The following is a 20,454-nucleotide window of genomic DNA, read 5'->3' on the forward strand; positions in this document are numbered from 1 at the left end:
CTGGGAGAAATATCAATCACCTCAGATATGCAGCTGACACCGCCCTTATGGCAGAAAGTGAAGAAGAACTAAACAGCCTCTTGATGAAAGAGGAGAGTGAAAAAGTTGGCTTAAAGCTCAGCATTCAGAAAACAAAGATCATGGCATTCAGTCCCATCACTTCATGGGAAATAGATGGGGAAACAGTGGAAACAGAGGCAGACTTTATTTTCTGGGCTCCAAAATCACTGCAGATGGTCACTGCAGCCATGAATTAAAAAGACACTTACTCCTTGGAAGAAAAGTTATGACCAATCTAAACAGCATATTAAAAAGCAGAGACATTGCTTTGCCAACAAAGGTCCATCTAGTCAAGCTATGGTTTTTCCAGTGGTCATGTATGGATGTGAGAGTTGGACTAGAAGAAAGCTGAGCACAGAAGAATTGATGCTTTTGAACTGTGGTGTTGGAGAAGACTCTTGAGAGTCCCTTGGACTGCAAGGAGATCTAACCAGTTCAGCCTAAAGGAAATCATTCCTGAATGTTGATTGGAAGGACTGATGCTGAAGCTGAAACTCCAATACTTTGGCCACCTGATGCGAAGAGCTGACTCATTGGAAAAGATCCTGATGCTGGGAAAGCTTGAAGGCAGGAGGAGAAGGGGACGACAGAGGAAGAGATGGCTGCATGGCATCACCGACTCAATGGACGTGAGTTTGAGTAAACTCTGGGAGTTGGTGATGTACAGGGAGGCCTGGCACGCTGCAGTCCATGGGGTCGCAGAGAGTCGGACACGACTGAGTGACTGAACTGAACTGATCATCCAAAATTAGCACACCAAAGTATGGTTTGCATCCCTAGGGGCTCTGGGGACCATTGTGTTTTTTTCCAGTTTCAGAAATCAACCATTCAGATTTCAGAACGGGAGGGATTCCTTCTGCTTCTATCACTGATATTTCTCTAGCATTTCTATCTCTCTCTGTGAAAAACTACAAATTCACACCAATACCTCAGTTCCAGTACAACACAGGATTTGCTCCATTATTTTATTTCTGTGTGTAAATCCTTTCTCCAGCAGTGAGAAACCTGGCTTCCATTCTTTGTAATTGTGTTCGTAGGGTACATAGTGGGCTTCCTGGTAGCTCAGCTGCTAAAGAATCCGCCTGCAATGCAGAAGACCCTGATTTGATTCCTGGGTTGGGAAGTTCTCTTGGAGAAGGCATAGGCTACCCACTCCAATATTCTTGGGCTTCTCTGGTGGCTCGGTAAGGAATCTGCCTGCAACGCGGGAGACCTGGGTTCGATCCCTGGGTTGGGAGGATCCCCTGGATGAGGGCATGGCAACCCACTCCAGTATTCTTGTCTGAAGAATCCCCATGGACAGAGGAGCCTGGTAGGCTATAGTCCATAGGGTCGCAAAGAGTCGGACACGACTGAGTGACTAAGCCCAGCACAGCACAGGGTACATAGTACTTTCAGAACTACTAATCCACGGGTCTAGGTTAAAAGCAAAATTTTACTCACCAGAATATTTGTTTGTATAAATATATAGAAGACATATAGTCCAAATATAGCCTTCAAACATTAGTTGAATTGATTCTTCTTCACACTTTATGATGATTATTTTATAATCAATATAGTTTATTCTTATTTCTATTACATTTTGGATTTTCTTTCCATCCTGTTGATTATATTTTATGTTAAAGAGTGTGTGAAATATTAACAAAAATCACAAAATAAAGCTATACAAATGAAGAAGTCACTCCCCCCACACATTTATTCCTATCATTTTGACACTCCCCATCCCTCCCACCCCCTTCTGCGCCCACTTACTCTATGTAACCAGTCCCTTTAGCTTCTGTACACTTTTCATACATTGCATGTACATTTTCCCACAAATGTGAAGGTATTGGGTTGGCCAAAAAGTTCATTACATAGTACAGAAAAACCCGAACAAACGTTTGGCCAACAAATACATGTGTATTTTTGTACTGACTTTTTTTTTTTAACACAAAAAATAGGATACCAAATCAGTTAAGTGAAAGTGAAGCTGCTCAGTCATGTCCGACCCTTTGCCACCCCATGGACTGTAGCCTACCACGCTCCTCTGTCCATGGGATTCTTCCAGGCAAGAGTACTGGAGTGGGGTGCCATTGCCTTCTTCACAGGATCTTCCTGACCCAGGGATGGAACCTGCATCTCCCACATTGTAAGTGGACGCTTTACCGTCTGAGCGACCAGGGAAGTCCTACCAAGCCAGTTAGGAGGAGATCAAAGTCAAAAAACAAAAAGCAAATGAGAATATAACTGATTCATTTTGCTATAATTATTGTTAAAATTTAATTTTATAGGCAGCTGTTTTTAGAAATTTTCCTTTGTCTTATTGTTTATCTGGGCTGAGTCTAACTAGGGTTATGTATAAATACTATAAAATATGATTTCATATTTTAGTTATTTAAATCACATCCATATGTTTGCTTAGATAAGTTCTTTATTCTTTAAGTTGTTTGCTTTTGTTTAAAGAAGAGGTTGGAAAACAAAGGTAGATGTCAAGTTTTGAATTCATTCTAAGGAGTGACAATGTTACAGTCTTCTTTTTTTGGCATGTTGTTTCAGGAAACGTAGCTATTTTAATCCAGACTAAATCCTGTGGTTGTACAGCTTTCAAAATCTTCAACTTGATTCGGTTAATTAAAGGTAACGTGACAAGTTTGTATCAGTCCAAAGCTGTCATTGAAGACTATGCTACTTTTGTAAATTGCTGTATGAAAGAGATCTCTGTAAACATCCAGGAGAAAAAAGGTTCATTACTGTTGGGAATCAAATGTGTATCTAACACATCTACAGTCTCCCTCCTGGTATGTGTCAGCTAAATGGTGCAGCTTTTCTCCATTTAGTCCCACACAATGCAAATCGGGCATTTCAGTAAATTTTGCCTTCACACAGGCAAGTGGCCTTGCATTTTTCCTTGAGCAATTCGTGTTGACAGCCAGCTGTTTTCTTCAAGGAATCACAGTTACTGAGGAGATCTTCATACTCGCAAGTATTGGCTGTAACAAAACAGACGAGTTAACATCATTATCGTTTTCCTCAGTAGCAACAAAGCAATCCACACATTCAAAGTGCACACACAAGGCAGTAAGACAGGATAAGCAAGTCAGGGTCACTTACACCATGAAGGGCCTTTCACTTCTTCAGGGACATACGAGGTGCCTTAGCTGAGTGCACTGATCAACCCACCACTTTTAGTTTTGAACTTGGTGATATGTTTCTGAAATGAATTGACCTACTCTGCTCCCTTAGCAAAGAGTGTGAAATGAAAATACCTGCAGACTTTAATATGGGACATACCAGCCACACAGAGCTATTTAAACTTAAATTATTCTAAATTAGGCGAAATTAAAAATTTAGCCCCTTAATCTTACTAGCCATGGTGTTCAAAGACCACTTGAGACCAGCAGCTACTGGTAAGCTAGTCTGGTAATGAACACTGGCTATTCTACGTCTTGTCTCTTAGCCCTGTCCATTGTTCCTCATTCACTTTGCCAGTAATGCCGTCAAGACATTCAATTTCTTTATTTGGCTTCACTGAGTCTTAGTTGTGGCATGTAGGATCTAATTCCCTGGTCAGGGATCGAACCCAGGCCCCCTGCATTGGGAGGTTGGAGTCTTTAGCCACTGGGCTACCAGGCAAGTCCCTCAATTTCTTTTTAATTCATGTTTTTCAACAGTTTTCTGACTGAATCCCATCCAATAGTTTCTACACACCATTGCTAGAAAGCTCTTTATAAAACATTATTCTGACCTTGTTACTCTTTTGTTGAAAACCTTCGAATTGTGTGCTTATTGCTAATAGGAGAAATTCCAAGCTCCTTAGCAAATAGAGCATTCAGTAGAGGGAGAGATATTCCACATTTTTTTAAGTTGATATTTTTCTTCTAGTTGACTTACAGTTCTGACATCATCAATATTCTGAATTCTAGTTCTGTAATTCAGTAAGAAGGACTGTGGACTATAGATGAACTCATTTGAAGGTAAAAACCTCAGAGAATGTCAACTCTACTGTTTGTAATAATTTTAATAAAAGTTTCCCAACTATAAAAAGCCAACAGCTATTTTTGTCTCAGATCATAACAACTTTAGAAATGACATTTATAACATTTATTTTAGCCCTTTCCTTTCAACAATGTTCATGGACTCTATGAACCAATATCAAGTACAGGTTGGATTTTGTCATTAAAAAATGTGCATACAATCATGATTAATTTATAGGATTGTGATGATTTATTATGTTAATCACCATGCTTCCAATTATACTATAGAAAAAAATGCTAAATCATCATGAGGGACTCATTTGCACAAAAAGAAATATTTTGTTTGTATAGACTGAGCAGTAATGTGGTCTCACATCCTTAAATTTATACATTTTGCTCTTTCAAAATGCAATCTTTGGTGTAATGGTATTAATGTTGATAAAACAAACTATCAGAAGCATGGATGTATAGCTATTAATGAGCTCTCCATGGTCACAAAAACAAATGAATTCTAGATGTTCCATTTCATCCTACATGTGGTAATATAGGCACACCTCATCTTATTTCATTTCACTTTATTGTGCTCTGCAGATATTGTTTTGTTTTTTTTAAATTGAAGGTTTGTGGTGACCTTGCATCAAGCTAATCTATTAGAGTCATTTTTCTGAAAGTACTATTTATGTTAACTGAAGTACATTGGTTTCAGACATACTACTATTTCACACTTAATAGACCACAGGATAGTGTAAAATAGTTTTTATGTGCACTGACAAACCCCCAAATGTGTGTGACTTTCTGTAGAGTTATCTCTTTCTTGTAGTGAGGTATGTCTGTACTCTTTTCATTGCAAAAAATACGAAGGTAATTGAAGTGTGTAAAATCTTTACTTACACTATGTTGAGTAATCATTTTGTCTTTTGCATAAAGACATTATTTAAATTTGTTAGGAGATTTCTTAATCCATGAAAAGAAAATTAAATACCAATTCTTTTTTTTTAATTAAAAAATCTTTTTTTGGACCACTTTGTGTGGCATGTGGGATCCTAGTTCCTTAACCAGGGATCAAACCCATGTCTCCTGCATTGAAGCACAGAGTCTTAACCACGAGACCACCAGAGAAGTCCCTAAATATAAATTCCTGACTATAATACAAGTTAATCATTTCACACTTACTGCATAATCCATTGTCACAGTTATCGGGGCAACTGCCACAAGGTGCTCCTTGTTGGTAAGGGGTATTCTTTTTACTCACGTTATTACCACTGCAATTTAAAACACACAATGTTAAATATTTTTCACTTTGCTGTTTGGTTGCCAAGAGCAACATCAATCACTCAAGGTGTGATAGGTTATTAAATGTTTTTAGTTATGTTAACAAAACTGAAATATTACAATTCCCAACATGTAGATAATTTAGACAACATCCAAATTAAGGAGACGCTTCATACACATTGACCCATCTCCTTGACTCTAATTCTTCAGGCTGAGCAACTAAGTTGGCATAATTAGTTTAAAGCTTTCAGAGTACATTTTTGTGGTAACACCGTTTTAATCTCCCAGTTGTTGTTTAGTAGCTAAGTTGTGTCTAACTCTTTGTTACCCCATGGATGGAAGCTTGCTAGGCTCCTCTGCCCATGGGATTTCCCAGGCAAAAATACTAGAGTGGGTAGCCTTTCCCTTCTCCAGGGAATCTTCCCAACCCAGGGACTGAACCGAGGTCTCCTGCATTGCAGGCAGATTCTTTACCATCTGAGCCACCAGAGAAGTCTCAGTCAAACTGGTAAGGCTGCTCACCTCAATGAGCTGACTAGGAGTAAATATATCCCTTACAGAGACAGGGGAAGGTCCTGGTGGTAGGGGGTTGCAGTATGAAAAAGAATACTCAATGTTACAATATAATTTTATATTTAAAAGGGGATAAATACCATAATTTCTCTACCATCAACTAGGGACAACAAATCTCCCATAAATATATCACATTAAATATACATATTTTTAATTTCTAGATGACGTTCTGATACTTAAGTAATTTATGATGTGTATGTCTGTGGGCCTGAAAAGCTAGGGAAGGCTTGTGAGTTTCCAGAGGTGGTATGTGAGAGATGTTTATATTTGCTAAAAAAAGAACATTAGTTTTTAAACTTTTGATAAATACCAATATCCTGGGTATAATCAATTACAGTGACTAATTTGTAATTCACTGATAATCATTATCCTACTGACTGTTTAGGTAATTCATTGGAAAATACACAGGAATCCAAATCTCAGCAGTGTCAAGGGGGTCAAGGGCCCAAGGCAATGTATCTGCGTCTCAGGCTCCCTGCACAGAACACAGCAGTATGCGTGGTGGCTGCCCTTGGAGAAAGGATGACACAGATACAAAAGTGTTCCCGAGGTTCTCTCACATCTGCTTTTCCTCATGGTTCACGCCAACTGTCACTTCAAATGCCTGGCTCCAAATGCCTCGTCTCTCACAGCCAGGCAGTGAGTTTGGATACATTGTCCATCTTCCCCCCCATTTCTGTGTGGTCCTTCTATGTACAGTAGCTGTTCCATCAGCCCACACGTCTTCTTCAGGAGGACCTGCTCTGTATGTGGGTGCAGATTCATTGTCTCCAGGGGAGGAGATCAGTTCAGCATCTTCTTAGGCCTCAACTGTCCTTCTCCAAATGACCTACCAATTCTGTTAATACTAAACTCCAATAGCTGTTTGCAGGAAATTGACTTTGGAGGCCATACTCCTCAAATAGGAAGTCCACGTGCCTGGTCACCTATGGTGGCTTAATCACTAAATCGTGTCTGACTCTGGTGATCCCCCATGGACTGTAGCCCCACAGACTCCTCTGTCCCTGGGATTTTCCAGGCAATAATACTGGAGTGGGCTGCCATTTCCTTCTCCAGGAGATCTTCTCGTCCCAGGGATTAAACCCAGGTCTCCTGCATTGCAGGTGGTCTCCCGCATTGCAGGCAGAGTCTTTACCAACTGAGCCACCTACAGTATTAAGTAAATCCTGTAGGAGGCTTGGTTTTGGGGACCCCCTGCCTGTAGTAGTAAAGAATTCCAAGTTTTAAAAGAAATCAAGACTAACAGATATCTTAAGGTTAGGTCTTCAATGTATTCGTAGGCTTTGTTCTGGATAACTTCAAACATTTTGCTTACTGAAAAGCATGTTTCCTGCTATAAATAAAGACGTTAAGGATTGTTCATAATGGAGTTTTTTGTGAAAACTTCTAAGAAACAAAAGCTTAAGCTGTTACCTTTTTTTGGACTCTGAAATGTACTAAAGATCTCTTGAAAAACCTTTGAGACCCCAAAGAATGAATCATTTCTAATGATGATAACGTGCATGGCTTTTAAGATAGGTAGGAGTTGGAATATTTCAGCAGAAAGGGCTGAAATCACACTTTACTATTCTTTATCTTCTACTCCACTACTACCTCTTGCTTAGCCAACAAGCTTCCACTTTCCTAAGATGTGAAATTAGCAAGAATTATTGACACCAAATCTAGAGATTTGGTGCTCAGGGAATAACCTTGAGCTCTAGGGAAAGGGGATTGAGAGAAAAGACATCAGCTCATAACTGAGGAAAGTGTTTCAGTGACTGAGAACTCAATCTCTTCTCTGGTAAGCTGAATGTATCTCATTTTAAAAAGCATTTCCAAAAATCTATCCCTTCCCTTTATTGAAACAGGCCTTTTATTTTGATTGGTTAAATATAAGAGTATTTTAAAATATTAAATTGCCAGTGAATTATTAGTATAAAGTTTAAAGTGTATACTTACGCAGGACAGTATTGGCACACATAGTAGTATTTTAGACTCTCTTGATTGGGACAGTAGGCAATTCCACATCCAACACGGAAAGATGAATACCAGACAAGCTACAAATCCATAAGGGAATACATGAGAGTACATTAAAGAAGAGGGGTAAATATCAAAGTGCAAATAACAGCAACTATAAAACAGCAACTCGTTCTTATGGAGAGCCTTGTGGAAATATTTAAACCACTGAAACAAAGTCACGAACTTTACAAATATTAAATTCCATCTATATTCACTACCTTATCCATTTCTAATGCTGGAAAAGTACAGAATGTACTTCCCTGCTAAGAATTTTGCAGACCATGGTAAAAATGGTTTGAAATGAAATACCAGCCGGATGCCAGGATTCTATTATATTCAAGCTCTTCTAAACTGAACATTGGAGTTGGTCATCATTTGGAGAAGCTTTCTCTGTTAGAGCATCTGTGGCCAAAATTTTTCATTTGTTCTGCTTACCTGAGTATAATGTCCAACAATTGCACTGGCACTCTTTGGTCCTGAACCATAGACAAAATTGTGGTGCTCTTCAAACCAGCTTTGGATTGCATCTGACCAGGCCATAGGGTCACTTGACATGTACAGATTTTCACCACATTTTGTACCTAAGGAGGAACAGATCATCATGAAGACAAGCACAAAGCATGCCAAGACAAGGGAAGTCAACTATACGAACATGAGAATGTTATCCTTCAAACTCTGCCTATATGTTCTAACTGTAATACATTAAAAAAGGGCTTCCATTCCTAATCAATTACAAAGCTAAAGAGAGACAGATCTACCTAGCCCACTGAGACTGGTCACAGCGTGCAACCTTTGAATAGGTCAAGAGCACTTTATTCTAACAAGGACCCACTGCATAGCACAGGGAACGATACTCGATATCTTGTAATAACTTAGAAGAGAATGTAGAAAAAAGAATACATATATTTATATATATGTATATTTGAATCACCTTACTGTACATCTGAAACTAACACAACATTGTAAATCAACTTTATTTCGATAAAAATGAAAACAAAACAAATCCTCCTCCTTCTGGACTGTCAAAGATGCCTTCTTTTTCACGCTAAATCCTTTATGTGTATAATGTGTGTACTTTCGGCTTTGTATTATAAGCTTGAGTAAGGCAGCAAACAACTTCTATTATTTCTTTCCTCTTACTCACCCTCAGTATCAGTAGTGATTGTTCACACATAAGAGCTAGAATAAAGATTTATGATTATGATTTGTGTAAACTTCGGAGAAAAAAAGTTTATAGGCAGTTTTTTATTTTTGGCTGTGCCACAGGTCATGTGGGAATTTAGTTCTCCAAACAGGGGTTGAACCCAAGCCCCCTACATTGGAAGCTGTGAGTGTTAACCACCAGGAAGTCCCCAACAGATAGCCTTTAAGACCTCTAATCAAGAGGCAACTGACATCAGGAGGAAGACAACTTTCAAAACTTGTTGATCTTTCCTTAATCAATAAATCATGATGTCTCAAAGCCAGACCCTCCTCAGGGAGTTAGGCAGGAAGGACTTTGCAGAAGGTGACATCAGCAGAATGTTGGGACAGGAAGCTTTGGCCTCTCCTAGCCCCAACAGACACACTGACTCAGCAACAATTCATGAACTGATTGCCCTCGTGAGAAATTAAGAAACAAATTTGAAGGCTTCATCCTCTGAAGGATATACAACCAGACTCCCTGACATCTGTAGGGAAATTGGAAAACCCTCTTGCAAGAGTCCCTACCCTCAGCACAGTGCCATACGATCAGAAGAGACTCCCTAGCTTCTAGTTTCTCCCAGGGGAGGGAAGGAGTTGGTTCATGCTTCTGGCAACCCAAATGTTCCAAGGGGACTCCCCACAGGGCTGGCTTCTGTCTTGCTAGTGTTGGAGTTCTAACAGTCGGGTACAAAGGGAGATGGTGACTGGGCTGATAGATCCCATAACTCCTCCTGGGTCAGCGCCAGAGCAAACAGATGAAGAATCTTAGCTCTGAGCTCTACTCTGGGAGGTAGAGTTGACCAATGTGTACAGTGCTCCAATTTCTCTGGGGTTACCCAAAGAACTGGCACCTTCCTTGTCAGTCCTAGAGCATTGTCTTGCTCCCTAGGGGAGAACAGAGGTGGCGATTTGGATTGAGAGATATCATAACCCTTTTCTACAGCTTAGCACAGGATAAGCAGACAAAGACCTCAACTGCCTGCTTCTCCCTGGGGAGGGAAGAAGCTGGTTTGCTTATCTGATGCCACACATTTTCCAGAGGCTGCCTGAGCAACTGCCTCCTGATTTGCCTGTTTTGGAATGCTCACAAGACCTAGCATAAATTTACGGTCTGGGGCTAGTAAGAACAGAGACAGAGATTTGGGCTGGCGGTTGCCATAACTTTCCTTCCTGGTTCAGCAGAGTGAGCAAACAAAATACCCTAGTGGCCAGCCTTTCCCTGGGGAGAGAGAGAAGTGGATGGAATGTCCAGAAGTCCTTTATTTTTTTTTCCCCTGAGAGCTTCCTGAGGAAATGATTGAGAATCTTTTCTGACCACAATGGACTTGAAGAGGCATTTTTCCAAAGATAATGTACAAATGGCCAACAGGTATATGCAAAGGGACTCAAAAGTCAGTAATCATCAGGAAAATGCAGATCAAAACCAGAGTGAAATATATAACCTTACCCCTGTTCAAGATGTTATTAAAACAAACAAGCAAAAAAGACAGCACGTGATAGCAAGGATGTGGATAAACTGGAATCCTTGTATATTCTGCTGGTGAGAATGCAAAATGGTACAGTTGCTGTGAGAAACAGTATGGAACTTCCTCAAAAAATTAAAAATAGAACTATCAAATGATCCAGCAGTCCTGAGTTTGAGTATTTATCCACAAGAACTGAAATCAGGATCTCCAGGAGATATTTGCACTATTATATTCATTGCAGCACTATTCATGACAGCTAAGATGTGGGAACAACCTAAGGGTTCATCAGCAGATGAATAGATAAAAAAAACGTGGTCTATACATACAATGGAATATCATTCATCCTTAGAAAAGAAGGAAATTCTACAACACGCAACAGCACGGATCAGCCCTGAGAACATTACGCTAAGTGAAATTACCTAGTCACAGAGAGACAACTAGTGCCTGATTCCATCCTTGTGAAGTATCTCATAGAATCTAAACGTGGCATGGTGGTTACATTCATAGAATCTAAAAGTAGCATGGTGGTTGCTGGGCTTGGGCCATAAACTTTCAGGGAAACTAGATGAATAAGTTCTAGATATCTGATGGACAACAAGGAATCTGTAGTTAACAATATCATATTACACATTTAAACATTTCTTAAGAGAGTAGATCGCATGTTGAGTCTTTACTATCATAATATCCTTTTTAAAAATTGAAAAAAATGTGTCCTTACCACAAAAAAGAATTTGACAAAGAAATAAGTGCCTTGTAGTCCAGAAAATTTTCCCTACCTTTTTTAGCCCTCATTTAATATTTACACTTTGGTGACTTGAAATACAATGTCTGTGTGCTCCTTAAAGAGAGTATAAAACATTTGTGAATATCTCCTTTAATAGGGAAAGACAGAAACGAAGAATCTAACAGTAAACTTAGATTTTTAAGGCCATTTGTTCCAATATTCTACTGAATCCAGTCACTTCTTGTAATTTCATCATAATGCTTGCATCCAATAATATAAACAATAATAATTCTGTTGAAATAACAGGTAAGCTATTCACTGCTTTTAAACTGGGCTTGTCTATATACATATCATGCTTGATAATGTAAAATATTTTATGTAATGTTTATGCATACAAGTTTTTTTTCTTCCATGGTTTTTATGATCCTTGATATGTCTTATAATTTTTTTGAGTCTATTATTCTATACATTATAGGCACATAGTCTATATGAAATATTTGACAGTTTGTTATCAGAAATGTATAAAATGAATCAACACACCCAAAATATCAATCCTGATTTTAAAAAGCTTATATATTTTTAGTGTAAAATTTAGGAACAATTCCACATATTTTAATACATTTTGGGAATGCAAAATAAATGGATTTAAAAACACCAAACAGCTACACAAAAAAGACAAAGGGTGAGAAATTAGGAAGCCTGGCTAATTTTTCAATGTATGACACTCTTTCCTGTTATGTTTTTCATAATACATTCCTTCACATCCTTATTTTTTAGTCTTGAAAATTGGAAAAATGATTATGCATGGCCTCTTTACCATGAGCTGGTCAAGAGGAACAAATGAGATGCTGCTTAAGAAATAAATCTGTATAATGGAAACAATCAACCAACACCATATAGTACTTTTTTGTGTACTAGTATGTATTTCTCTATATACAGACATTTTATTTTAAACATACAGCCATATATTTATTCACAAAGTCTTCTTAGTACAATGCCACAGAGTGGTCTATCTTATGCATCCAGTATTTTCTTTACTCATTTATTCAGAAAACATTTATTGATTTACGTACTGGTCTTTCGTTCATTTGGATCGCTGTGTTCTAAAGTGCACTTGTTTGCCCACTTCTGGGCATTTGCTGTCACTTCTCTGCTCCATTCCTAAACGTCCCAAGAAAAACAAAATGCACAAAGATTCAACTCCAATGAAGTACATGCTTTAAAATCTGATTGGTAGGCTGATTTTGCACTACTTAAAAACTTCTGTAGATATGCTAGGTTGGCCAAAAAGTCATATTATCATCTAAGTTATAACATTATCTAATTGTCATTGGTATTAAAATATCTTTTTATTTGCATATGTGTGTCTTTATCTGCCCCAGTGCCAGCTACCATACAAAGATAAGTCCCCAGGTGATATATTTAATGAAAGAAACACCTAAGATAATACAATATTGTCTGACTATGATAGCATAGCAGGCACACCTAAGATCTTTTAGTAATGGTGCTACTCTTAATACTAACTAACATGTGAGGGAGCGTAACTACATTTCAATGGTAATAAGCAGACGCAGGTTATTGCCAATTCCATCTGAAGCCCACTGTGTCCATATGGGAGGTGATAGTTTTTATGGACTATTTCATGGAAAATGGGATGTTATAATATTCACCCGAAAAGGCATTGATCCTGAAAGATAGATTTGTTCATTTTCGACTGAGGAAGATAGTGAACCAAAAAAAATGTAATGACTTCACATTTGATGTCTGAAGATTTGGCTTCTAGGTCTGCCTCCCAATTTCATTGTCTTATTACTTTGACAAGCTATTCAAGCATTATAAAGGGAAACTCATTTCTGCCCTGCCCATGACACAGCTAAATGAAATAAAAAAATAGAGACGGAAATTTGTTAGCCACAAAATTTTTAAGACAGGCCAGTTACCAGCTGCTTACTCTTACCAACTGTGGCTCACACTACTTTCTTTATATTCCTGCTTCTTACCATCTTTAGCATGTTGCTGGCAGGTGGAGAGACTGATTTCCTTAGTTCATTGTGTTTATTTACAATTTCTCTTTGGACTTGAGTTTGAGTGGTTATCAAAGCAGTAAAGGATGGATCCTAAAGGAAAAGAAAAGTAAGGTTATTTTTAAAAACATTTTTTAAAAATTGCATTTAAGAGGCAACAAGTTAATTTAAGGAACCAAGGATTACTTTACAAAATGTTCCATTCAGGACACTGTGAATTGGTAAGCACTGTCAATGAAATGAGTCAAAGTAATGACAAATAGGAAAGAGATAGCTTGAAGCTTTGAGAATGGGGATGTAATTGATGGCATGACAAATTGAAAACTCTTCTGAAGCCACAAATGCCAATTTCGAGTTTCAGGGGAACTCTCAAAGTGAATTTTCTCAATATACGAGTGATAATGCTTTATAATATTTTATAATTTGCCTACAAAAGCATACAACAAGAACATTAAGGCAGATTTATCTGCATGCTGCAGCAGGGGGATAAGAGCGGGACTCAAGATTCATCCTGGACTTTAAGGGTAAGTTTGACCTGATATGGTATCGGTTCTTAGAGAAGGAATGTCTTTCAGTTCAGTGCAGTCACTCAGTCGTGTCCAACTCTTTGCAACTCCATGAATCACAGCACACCAGGCCTCCCTGTCCATCACCAACTCCCGGAGTTCACTCAAACTCATGTCCATCGAGTCGGTGATGCCATCCAGCCATCTCATCCTCTGTCGTCCCCTTCTCCTCCTGCCCCAATCCCTCCCAGCATCAGAGTCTTTTCCAATGAGTCAGCTCTTTGCATGAGGTGGCCAAAGTACTGGGGTTTCAGCTTTAGCATCATTCCTTCCAAAGAAATCCCAGGGCTGATCTCCTTCATAATGGACTGGTTGGATCTCCTTGCAGTCCAAGGGACTCTCAAGAATCTTCTCCAACACCACAGTTCAAAAGCATTAATTATTCAGCGCTCAGCTTTCTTCACAGTTCAACTCTCACATCCATACATGACCACAGGAAAAACCATAGTCTTGACTAGACGGACCTTTGTTGGCAAAGTAATGTCTCTGCTTTTTAATATGCTGTCTAGGTTGGTCATACCTTTCCTTCCAAGGAGTAAGCATCTTTTAATTTCATGGCTGCAATCAACATCTACAGTGATTTTGGAGCCCCCCAAAATAGTTTGACACTGTTTCCACTGTTTCCCCATTTATCTGCCATGAAGTGATGGGACCAGATGCCATGATCTTAGTTTTCTGTATGTTGAGTTTTAAGCCAACTTTTTCACTCTCCACTTGCACTTTCATCAAGAGGCTTTTTAGTTCCTCTTCAGTTTCTGCCATAAGAGTGGTGTCATCTACATATCTGAAGTTATTGATATTTCTCCCAGCAATCTTCCAGCTTGTGCTTCTTCCAGCCCAGCATTTCTCATGATGTACTCTGCATAGAAGTTAAATAAGCAGGGTGACAGTATACAGCCTTGATGTACTCCTTTTCCTATTTGGAACCAGTCTGTTGTTCCATGTCCAGTTCTAACTGTTTCTTCCTGACCTGCATATAGGTTTCTCAAGAGGCAGGTCAGGTGGTCTGGTATTCCCATCTCTTTCAGAATTTTCCACAGTTTATTGTGATCCACACAGTCAAAGGCTTTGGCATAGTCAATAAAGTCAATAAATGTCTTTAGACCAATAATGTTTAGGGTCAGTCAAAGTGCATTCAATATTCTAGTAAAATAATTGTTATAGGTAGATTTTATGGAATCACTCAAAAGACCCCATTAAAAAAAACCTCTAAGGGCATTTGGAGGAAGCAAAACCATCCAATCAGTGTACCATTCCTGGCTTTGTTCCTTTTAGTAACAGAAATATAATTGATAAGGTATTAAACCAGGTGCAATATTCTTGGTGTATCATTGTGTGCGTGTGCTAGGGGAGGGCTGAGTCCTAAACCTGGAGATGGAGTAGGGTGTGTGAATTGTTCCCACAAGGTCTAACAATTTGATAGCCTAAATTTACAAAAAAGGCTGGTATTACATGAGCATGGGTAAAATTTTGAAGTGTAAGTCTGAACAGATGGGGTAGTTTGTTGATTTTCCCTTGACACCTTGGGATAAGTTATTCTCTGCTCCTCTAGTATGGAGTCCCATCAGTTCAGTTCAGTCACTCAGTCGTGTCCGACTCTTTGAGACTCCATGGACTGCAGCACACCAGGCCTCCCTGTCCATCACCTGCTCCTGGAGTTCACTCAAACTCATGTTCATTGAGTCATTGATGCCATTCAACCATCTCATCCTCTGTCGTCCCCTTCTCTTCCTGCCTTCAATCTTTCCCAGCACCAGGGTCTTTTCAAATGAGTCATTTCTTCACATCAGGTACCCAAAGTATTGGAGCTTCAGTTTCAGCATCAGCCCTTCCAATGAACACCCAGGACTGATCTCCTTTAGGATGGACTAGTTGGATCTCCTTGCAGTCCAAGGGACTCTCAAGAGTCTTCTCCAACACCACAGTTCGAAAGCATCAATTCTTTGGCACTCAGCTTTCTTTATAGTCCAACTCTCACATACATGCATGACTACTGGAAAAACCATAGCTTTGACTAGGCGGACCTTTGTTGGCAAAGTAATGTCTCTGCTTTTTAGTATGCTGTCTAGGTTTGTCATAGCTTTTCTTCCAAGGAGCAAGTATCTTTTAATTTCATGGTTGCAGTCACCATCTGCAGTGATTTTGGAACCACTCCCCCCTCCTCCCAAAAAAAAGTTTATCACTGTTTCCATTGTTTCTCACCTATTTGACATGAAGTGATGGGACCAGGTGCCATAATCTTAGTTTTTTGAATGTTGAGTTTTAAGCCAACTTTTCACTCTCCTCTTTCACTTTCATCAAGAGGCTCTTTAGTAATTCTTCACTTTCTGCCGTAAGGGTGGAGTCATCTGCATTTCTGAAGTTATTGATATTTCTCCTAGAAATCTTGATTCCAGTTTGTGCTTCATCCAGCCTAGCATTTTGCATGATGTACTCCGCATATAAGCTAAATAAGCAGGGTGACAATATATAGCCTTGACATACTCCTTCCCCAGTTTGGAACCAGTCTGTTGTTCCATGTTTAACTGTTGCTTGTTGACCTGTATACACATTTCTCAGGAGGCAGGTAAGGCGGTCTGGTATTCCCATATCTTGAAGAATTTTCCACAGTTCGTTGTGATCCACACAGTCTAAGGCTTTGATGTAGTCAACAAAGCAGATGTTTTTCTGAAACTCGGTTGCTTTTTTTGATGATCCAACGGATGTTGGCAATTTGATCTCTGGTTCCTCTGCCTTTTCTAAATCCAGATTGAACATCTGGAAGTTCTTGGTTCATGTACTGTTGAAGCCTGGCTTGGAGAATTTTGAGCATTACTTTGCTAGCATGTGAGATGAAAGTTACGACCAACCTAGACAGCATATTAAAAAGCAGAGACTCATGCTTTTTAATGCATCATCGACTCAATGGACATGAGTTTGGGGTAGGCTCTGGGAGTTGGAGTTGGACAGGGAGGCCTGGCATGCCTCCCGGTTCATGGGGTCGCAAAGAGTCAGACACGACTGAGCGACTGAACTGAACTGAACTGAGATGAGTGCAGTTGTGTAGTAGTTTGAACATTCTTTGGCACTGAGTCCCCTCAAAGCTCTGAAAACACTATGAACATGGGTCTGACTGCATTTTATCACCACCATCTCATCATGCATCCATTTCTCCCGTCTGCTTATTATGTTCCAAAGGACAGGGACCAACATTGAATGAAAAATGAATCCAATGACACGTGTCTTTATTAGAGACACAGAGAGGAGAAGGCAATGTGAAGACGGAGGCAGAGATGGCAGTGATGTAGCCACAAGCCAAGGACACCAAGGACTGGTAGGAACCCCAGAAGCTAGGAGAGAGACACCGAACAGACTTCCTCTCTGGTCCTCCAGAGGGAGCACGGCCCTGCTGATACCTGGATGTCACACTTCTGGCCTTCAGAACTGTGAGAGAATAGATTTCTATGTGCACAGCCACCTGTTCATTTCTTTACAACAACCCTAAAGACCTACTACATTAATTTTCCAGATCATTTCATCATGTACCCAATATAAAAATACTGAAATATATATATTTTTAAATACTAAATCTTTGACATTTGGTCCATATTTTGTCTTGTTATGGAAAAGTCACATTTCAAGTCTTCACAACAGCCTTGTGTGACTGATAGCATCCTTAAACTTTCATCTAGATAACTGAGTTCTTTGAGCTATGGATGGGTACTCTGTGATGTACCAGACACTCACTTTTTCCACTCTCCACTTCTCACTTTTTCTCACCCCAAAGAGTTCTGGAGAGACTTTTGACTTGAGCCTTACCTTTCCTTCGGTGGGGAAGGATGGAAGCAGCACAGCGGTCAGAAACAGCACCACTGGGAGTAAAGCCATTGCTGGGAAGTAAGCCAAAGAGAACACAGATCTGCATCAAAACATGTAGTGCAGGGACCTCTGACCACGATGGAAGAACGAAGGTAATGATACTGGTTATTTCAACTGAGCGGCGATTCCCAAATTCATAAGTAATATAACAAGAGAGAACTACCACACGGTGCCGGAGGAATCATAGTGGAACCACCCCGTCTCTGATAGAAACAATAAGCTAAAGAACGTGACAGTTGCCTTTGAATTATACCTGTAAAGGCAAGGGACATACTGTCTTTCTTTCTGCCCAGTTCTATTGCTCCTGAACTCATCGGAAAGAAAATATGGAAAAAAAACTGATTTCTTCATAGATAATTATGATCCTGCATTGATTATTGAAGGCAGGAGGAGAAGGGGATGACAGAGGATAAGATGGTTGGATGGCATAAGTGATTCAATGGATATGAGCAAGCTTCAGGAGATGGTGAAGGACAGAAAAGCCTGGTATGCTACAGTTCATGCAGGTGCAAGGAGTCAGACACAACTGAGCAACAGAATAGCAACAATTGATTATTCAGTTCAATTTTGGAAAGCTTATTTTCAGTGTATACCATCTTTTAGTTTCCTCTTCTCTATGAAAACTAGATATTTGTTCCTTTTATTTACAAGCAACTCTAATCAAGATTTCAGGGTTGTGACTACACAGAAATAAATGTACAAATACTTTATTAGCAGTTATTTCTCCAACGGAGGCATTAGAAGTGATGTTTATTTTTTTCCTTAGACTTGTCTATTTATCAAATTTCCCAGTATATAAAAAATGCAAATAGAACAAATGTACTGAAAGTCCAGGCTGTTCAAATCTGCTGAATCCATGATAAGGTAGAAAGGTGGTTTAGTATCTTTTATGAACTTTTAAAATCACACTTAGTACTGGGTTGCCCAGGTGTCAAAAAACTACACTTTATCACCATCATTTCATCATGCGTCCATTTCTTCCTCAATGTGCCAAAAAATCCTTGGTCCTTTAGATGAAGCAAGAAGAACTAAGTTTAGGAAGAACTCATATTCCCTCTCTGTGGAGGAGCTAGAAGGCTTTAAGCAAATACTGAAAATGTATTTGCTCTACTTATGACGAAGGTTGGAAGCTGGGACGAGCATAACAAAGGGTTATGAGCGTTCACTGAGTGCCCAAGGCTGGGAACGGATGACGAAGGGTCAATACACCTGGCCTTGAGGCGCTCGAAGGCTTCCTTCTGACCACCTGTTTCTGAGAGCAAGGACTGTTGTTTCATGATAAGACTCCTTTTAGAGTCTCGCCAAATCTATGTTATGGCTTGGGCGGTGGGAACTGTATTTTATGCTTGAATGCTTTAATGTTTATCTGGAATGGCTACGTGCAAATCAGCCTTATGCTCTATTTCCTGAAAATTATAAAACTACACAACTGAATAATAAACTTTGTCAGTCCACTAGAGGCTGTCCCTGAGTGTCCTTTTCAGAGTGCGGTTCTCCGAGCCTTACAACTGGCGCCCAACGTGGGGCTCGAAACAACAGACTAATTTTAAAAAAGGGCCACACTCCTACAAAAGCAAAGTAAACAAAATGGGACATCAGACAAATAAAATTCCTTTTGTTCATCTCATACATCATTTCTTAAAACAATACTGGGTTAATCTGCCTAAAAAACAGTTAACTAGCTGTTACCAGTGGTTAAATATAATCCATGGTTTCCAAAAAAAAAACACAACACCTTAGATTTACAAACTTAGACCAAAATAAAAAATAATGTTTTAAAAACTTATAGACAGGAGATAAAAATTCCCCCACAATGGTGGGTAACTTGGTCTCTTTTACGGGCTGTTATAAAACAATTAGATGGCTCAAAAAAAGATTTGAGGTTAAAACTGTTCGATCCCTACATAAATGTAAATTAAAAAAAAAGATCTATCAGAGGTTTTAAATTAAAAAAATGTCATGCTAGAACAGATTACAGACAAACAAGAGTCACAGGTGCTGAAAGCAGTTAAACAATCAACTTTGCCAGAGGCCCCTGATCCGCCTTTACCTTGCTTTTCGCGAGCTCATATTAACAAGCCTCTAACACCGGCCTTTGCACCCGCTGCAACGCTGTCCGCTGCTGCTACTGCCCCCCTATTTCCTAGCATTCCTCCTTGAGACATGCCTCTGTGCGTGGGCTTTTCCGGTCCAGCTTAATAATCCTCCACCTAGACATAATCAATGACAATCACCTGATTTTGGTTTGCTCACGCAATTCAAAAAGACATGTATGTTATATAGACCTACCTCACCCTACTATACAAAATTTCTTAAGGGCTGGGCAAATCAATGGCTTCATACAAAGTTTTTTACAGTTGCTAAAATAGTTATGACTCCACAACAACTACTACAATGGCAAATGTGGGTCACAGATAAAGCCAAATTAATCTTACAAAAACAACAAAACAAAAAAAAATCCTGCTAGGCTAAATTTTAAAATTCTCACCGACACCAGAGCTATGGCTAAAACTGCTGCACAATTACAATTTGTACAGCCGCCCATGTTATACTAGATTAAAAAAACAGCTATCAGAACATGGGCTAAAATCGACAGTTCCACCTCTGATAGATCTTTTATAAAAATATTACAGAGACCAACTAAAAAATATGCTCAATTTATTGATAAATTAAAAGAGGCCATTGATTACAGTCTTAAAGATACATCTTTGCAAAAAATCATTTTAAAACAACTGGCTTTTGATAATGCTAATAAAAATTGTCAGGCTATTATCA

General features: G+C 39.2%; 1 protein-coding gene across 1 annotated transcript; it reads right to left on the reverse strand.

Moving 5' to 3' along the window:
- Nucleotides 1-2,901: 2,901 nt before the first annotated feature.
- Nucleotides 2,902-20,020, reverse strand: LOC138069226 (cysteine-rich secretory protein 2-like). Its single transcript, XM_068960441.1, has 8 exons — nucleotides 19,984-20,020; nucleotides 17,620-17,690; nucleotides 13,232-13,348; nucleotides 12,305-12,392; nucleotides 8,292-8,437; nucleotides 7,797-7,894; nucleotides 5,187-5,275; nucleotides 2,902-3,029 (listed from the first exon to the last, which is right to left on the reverse strand). Exons 1-8 carry the CDS (start codon nucleotides 20,018-20,020, stop codon nucleotides 2,902-2,904), a joined length of 774 nt encoding a protein of 257 aa, XP_068816542.1.
- Between the last annotated feature and the right edge of the window lie 434 nt (nucleotides 20,021-20,454).

The sequence above is a fragment of the Capricornis sumatraensis genome, chromosome 22, assembly GCF_032405125.1.
Source record: "Capricornis sumatraensis isolate serow.1 chromosome 22, serow.2, whole genome shotgun sequence".
Taxonomy (NCBI): domain Eukaryota; kingdom Metazoa; phylum Chordata; class Mammalia; order Artiodactyla; family Bovidae; genus Capricornis; species Capricornis sumatraensis.

Excerpts from the sequence above, each read along its gene's own strand:
- LOC138069226 (XM_068960441.1), bottom strand. The coding sequence starts at position 20,020 with ATGAAGCCATTGATTTGCCCAGCCCTTAAGAAATTTT. Across the intron at positions 17,691-19,983 it reads CCCAGCCCTTAAGAAATTTT|CAATGGCTTTACTCCCAGTG; the intron begins GTATAGTAGGGT and ends CTTACTTCCCAG. Across the intron at positions 7,895-8,291 it reads TTGTTGGACATTATACTCAG|CTTGTCTGGTATTCATCTTT; the intron begins GTAAGCAGAACA and ends ATGGATTTGTAG.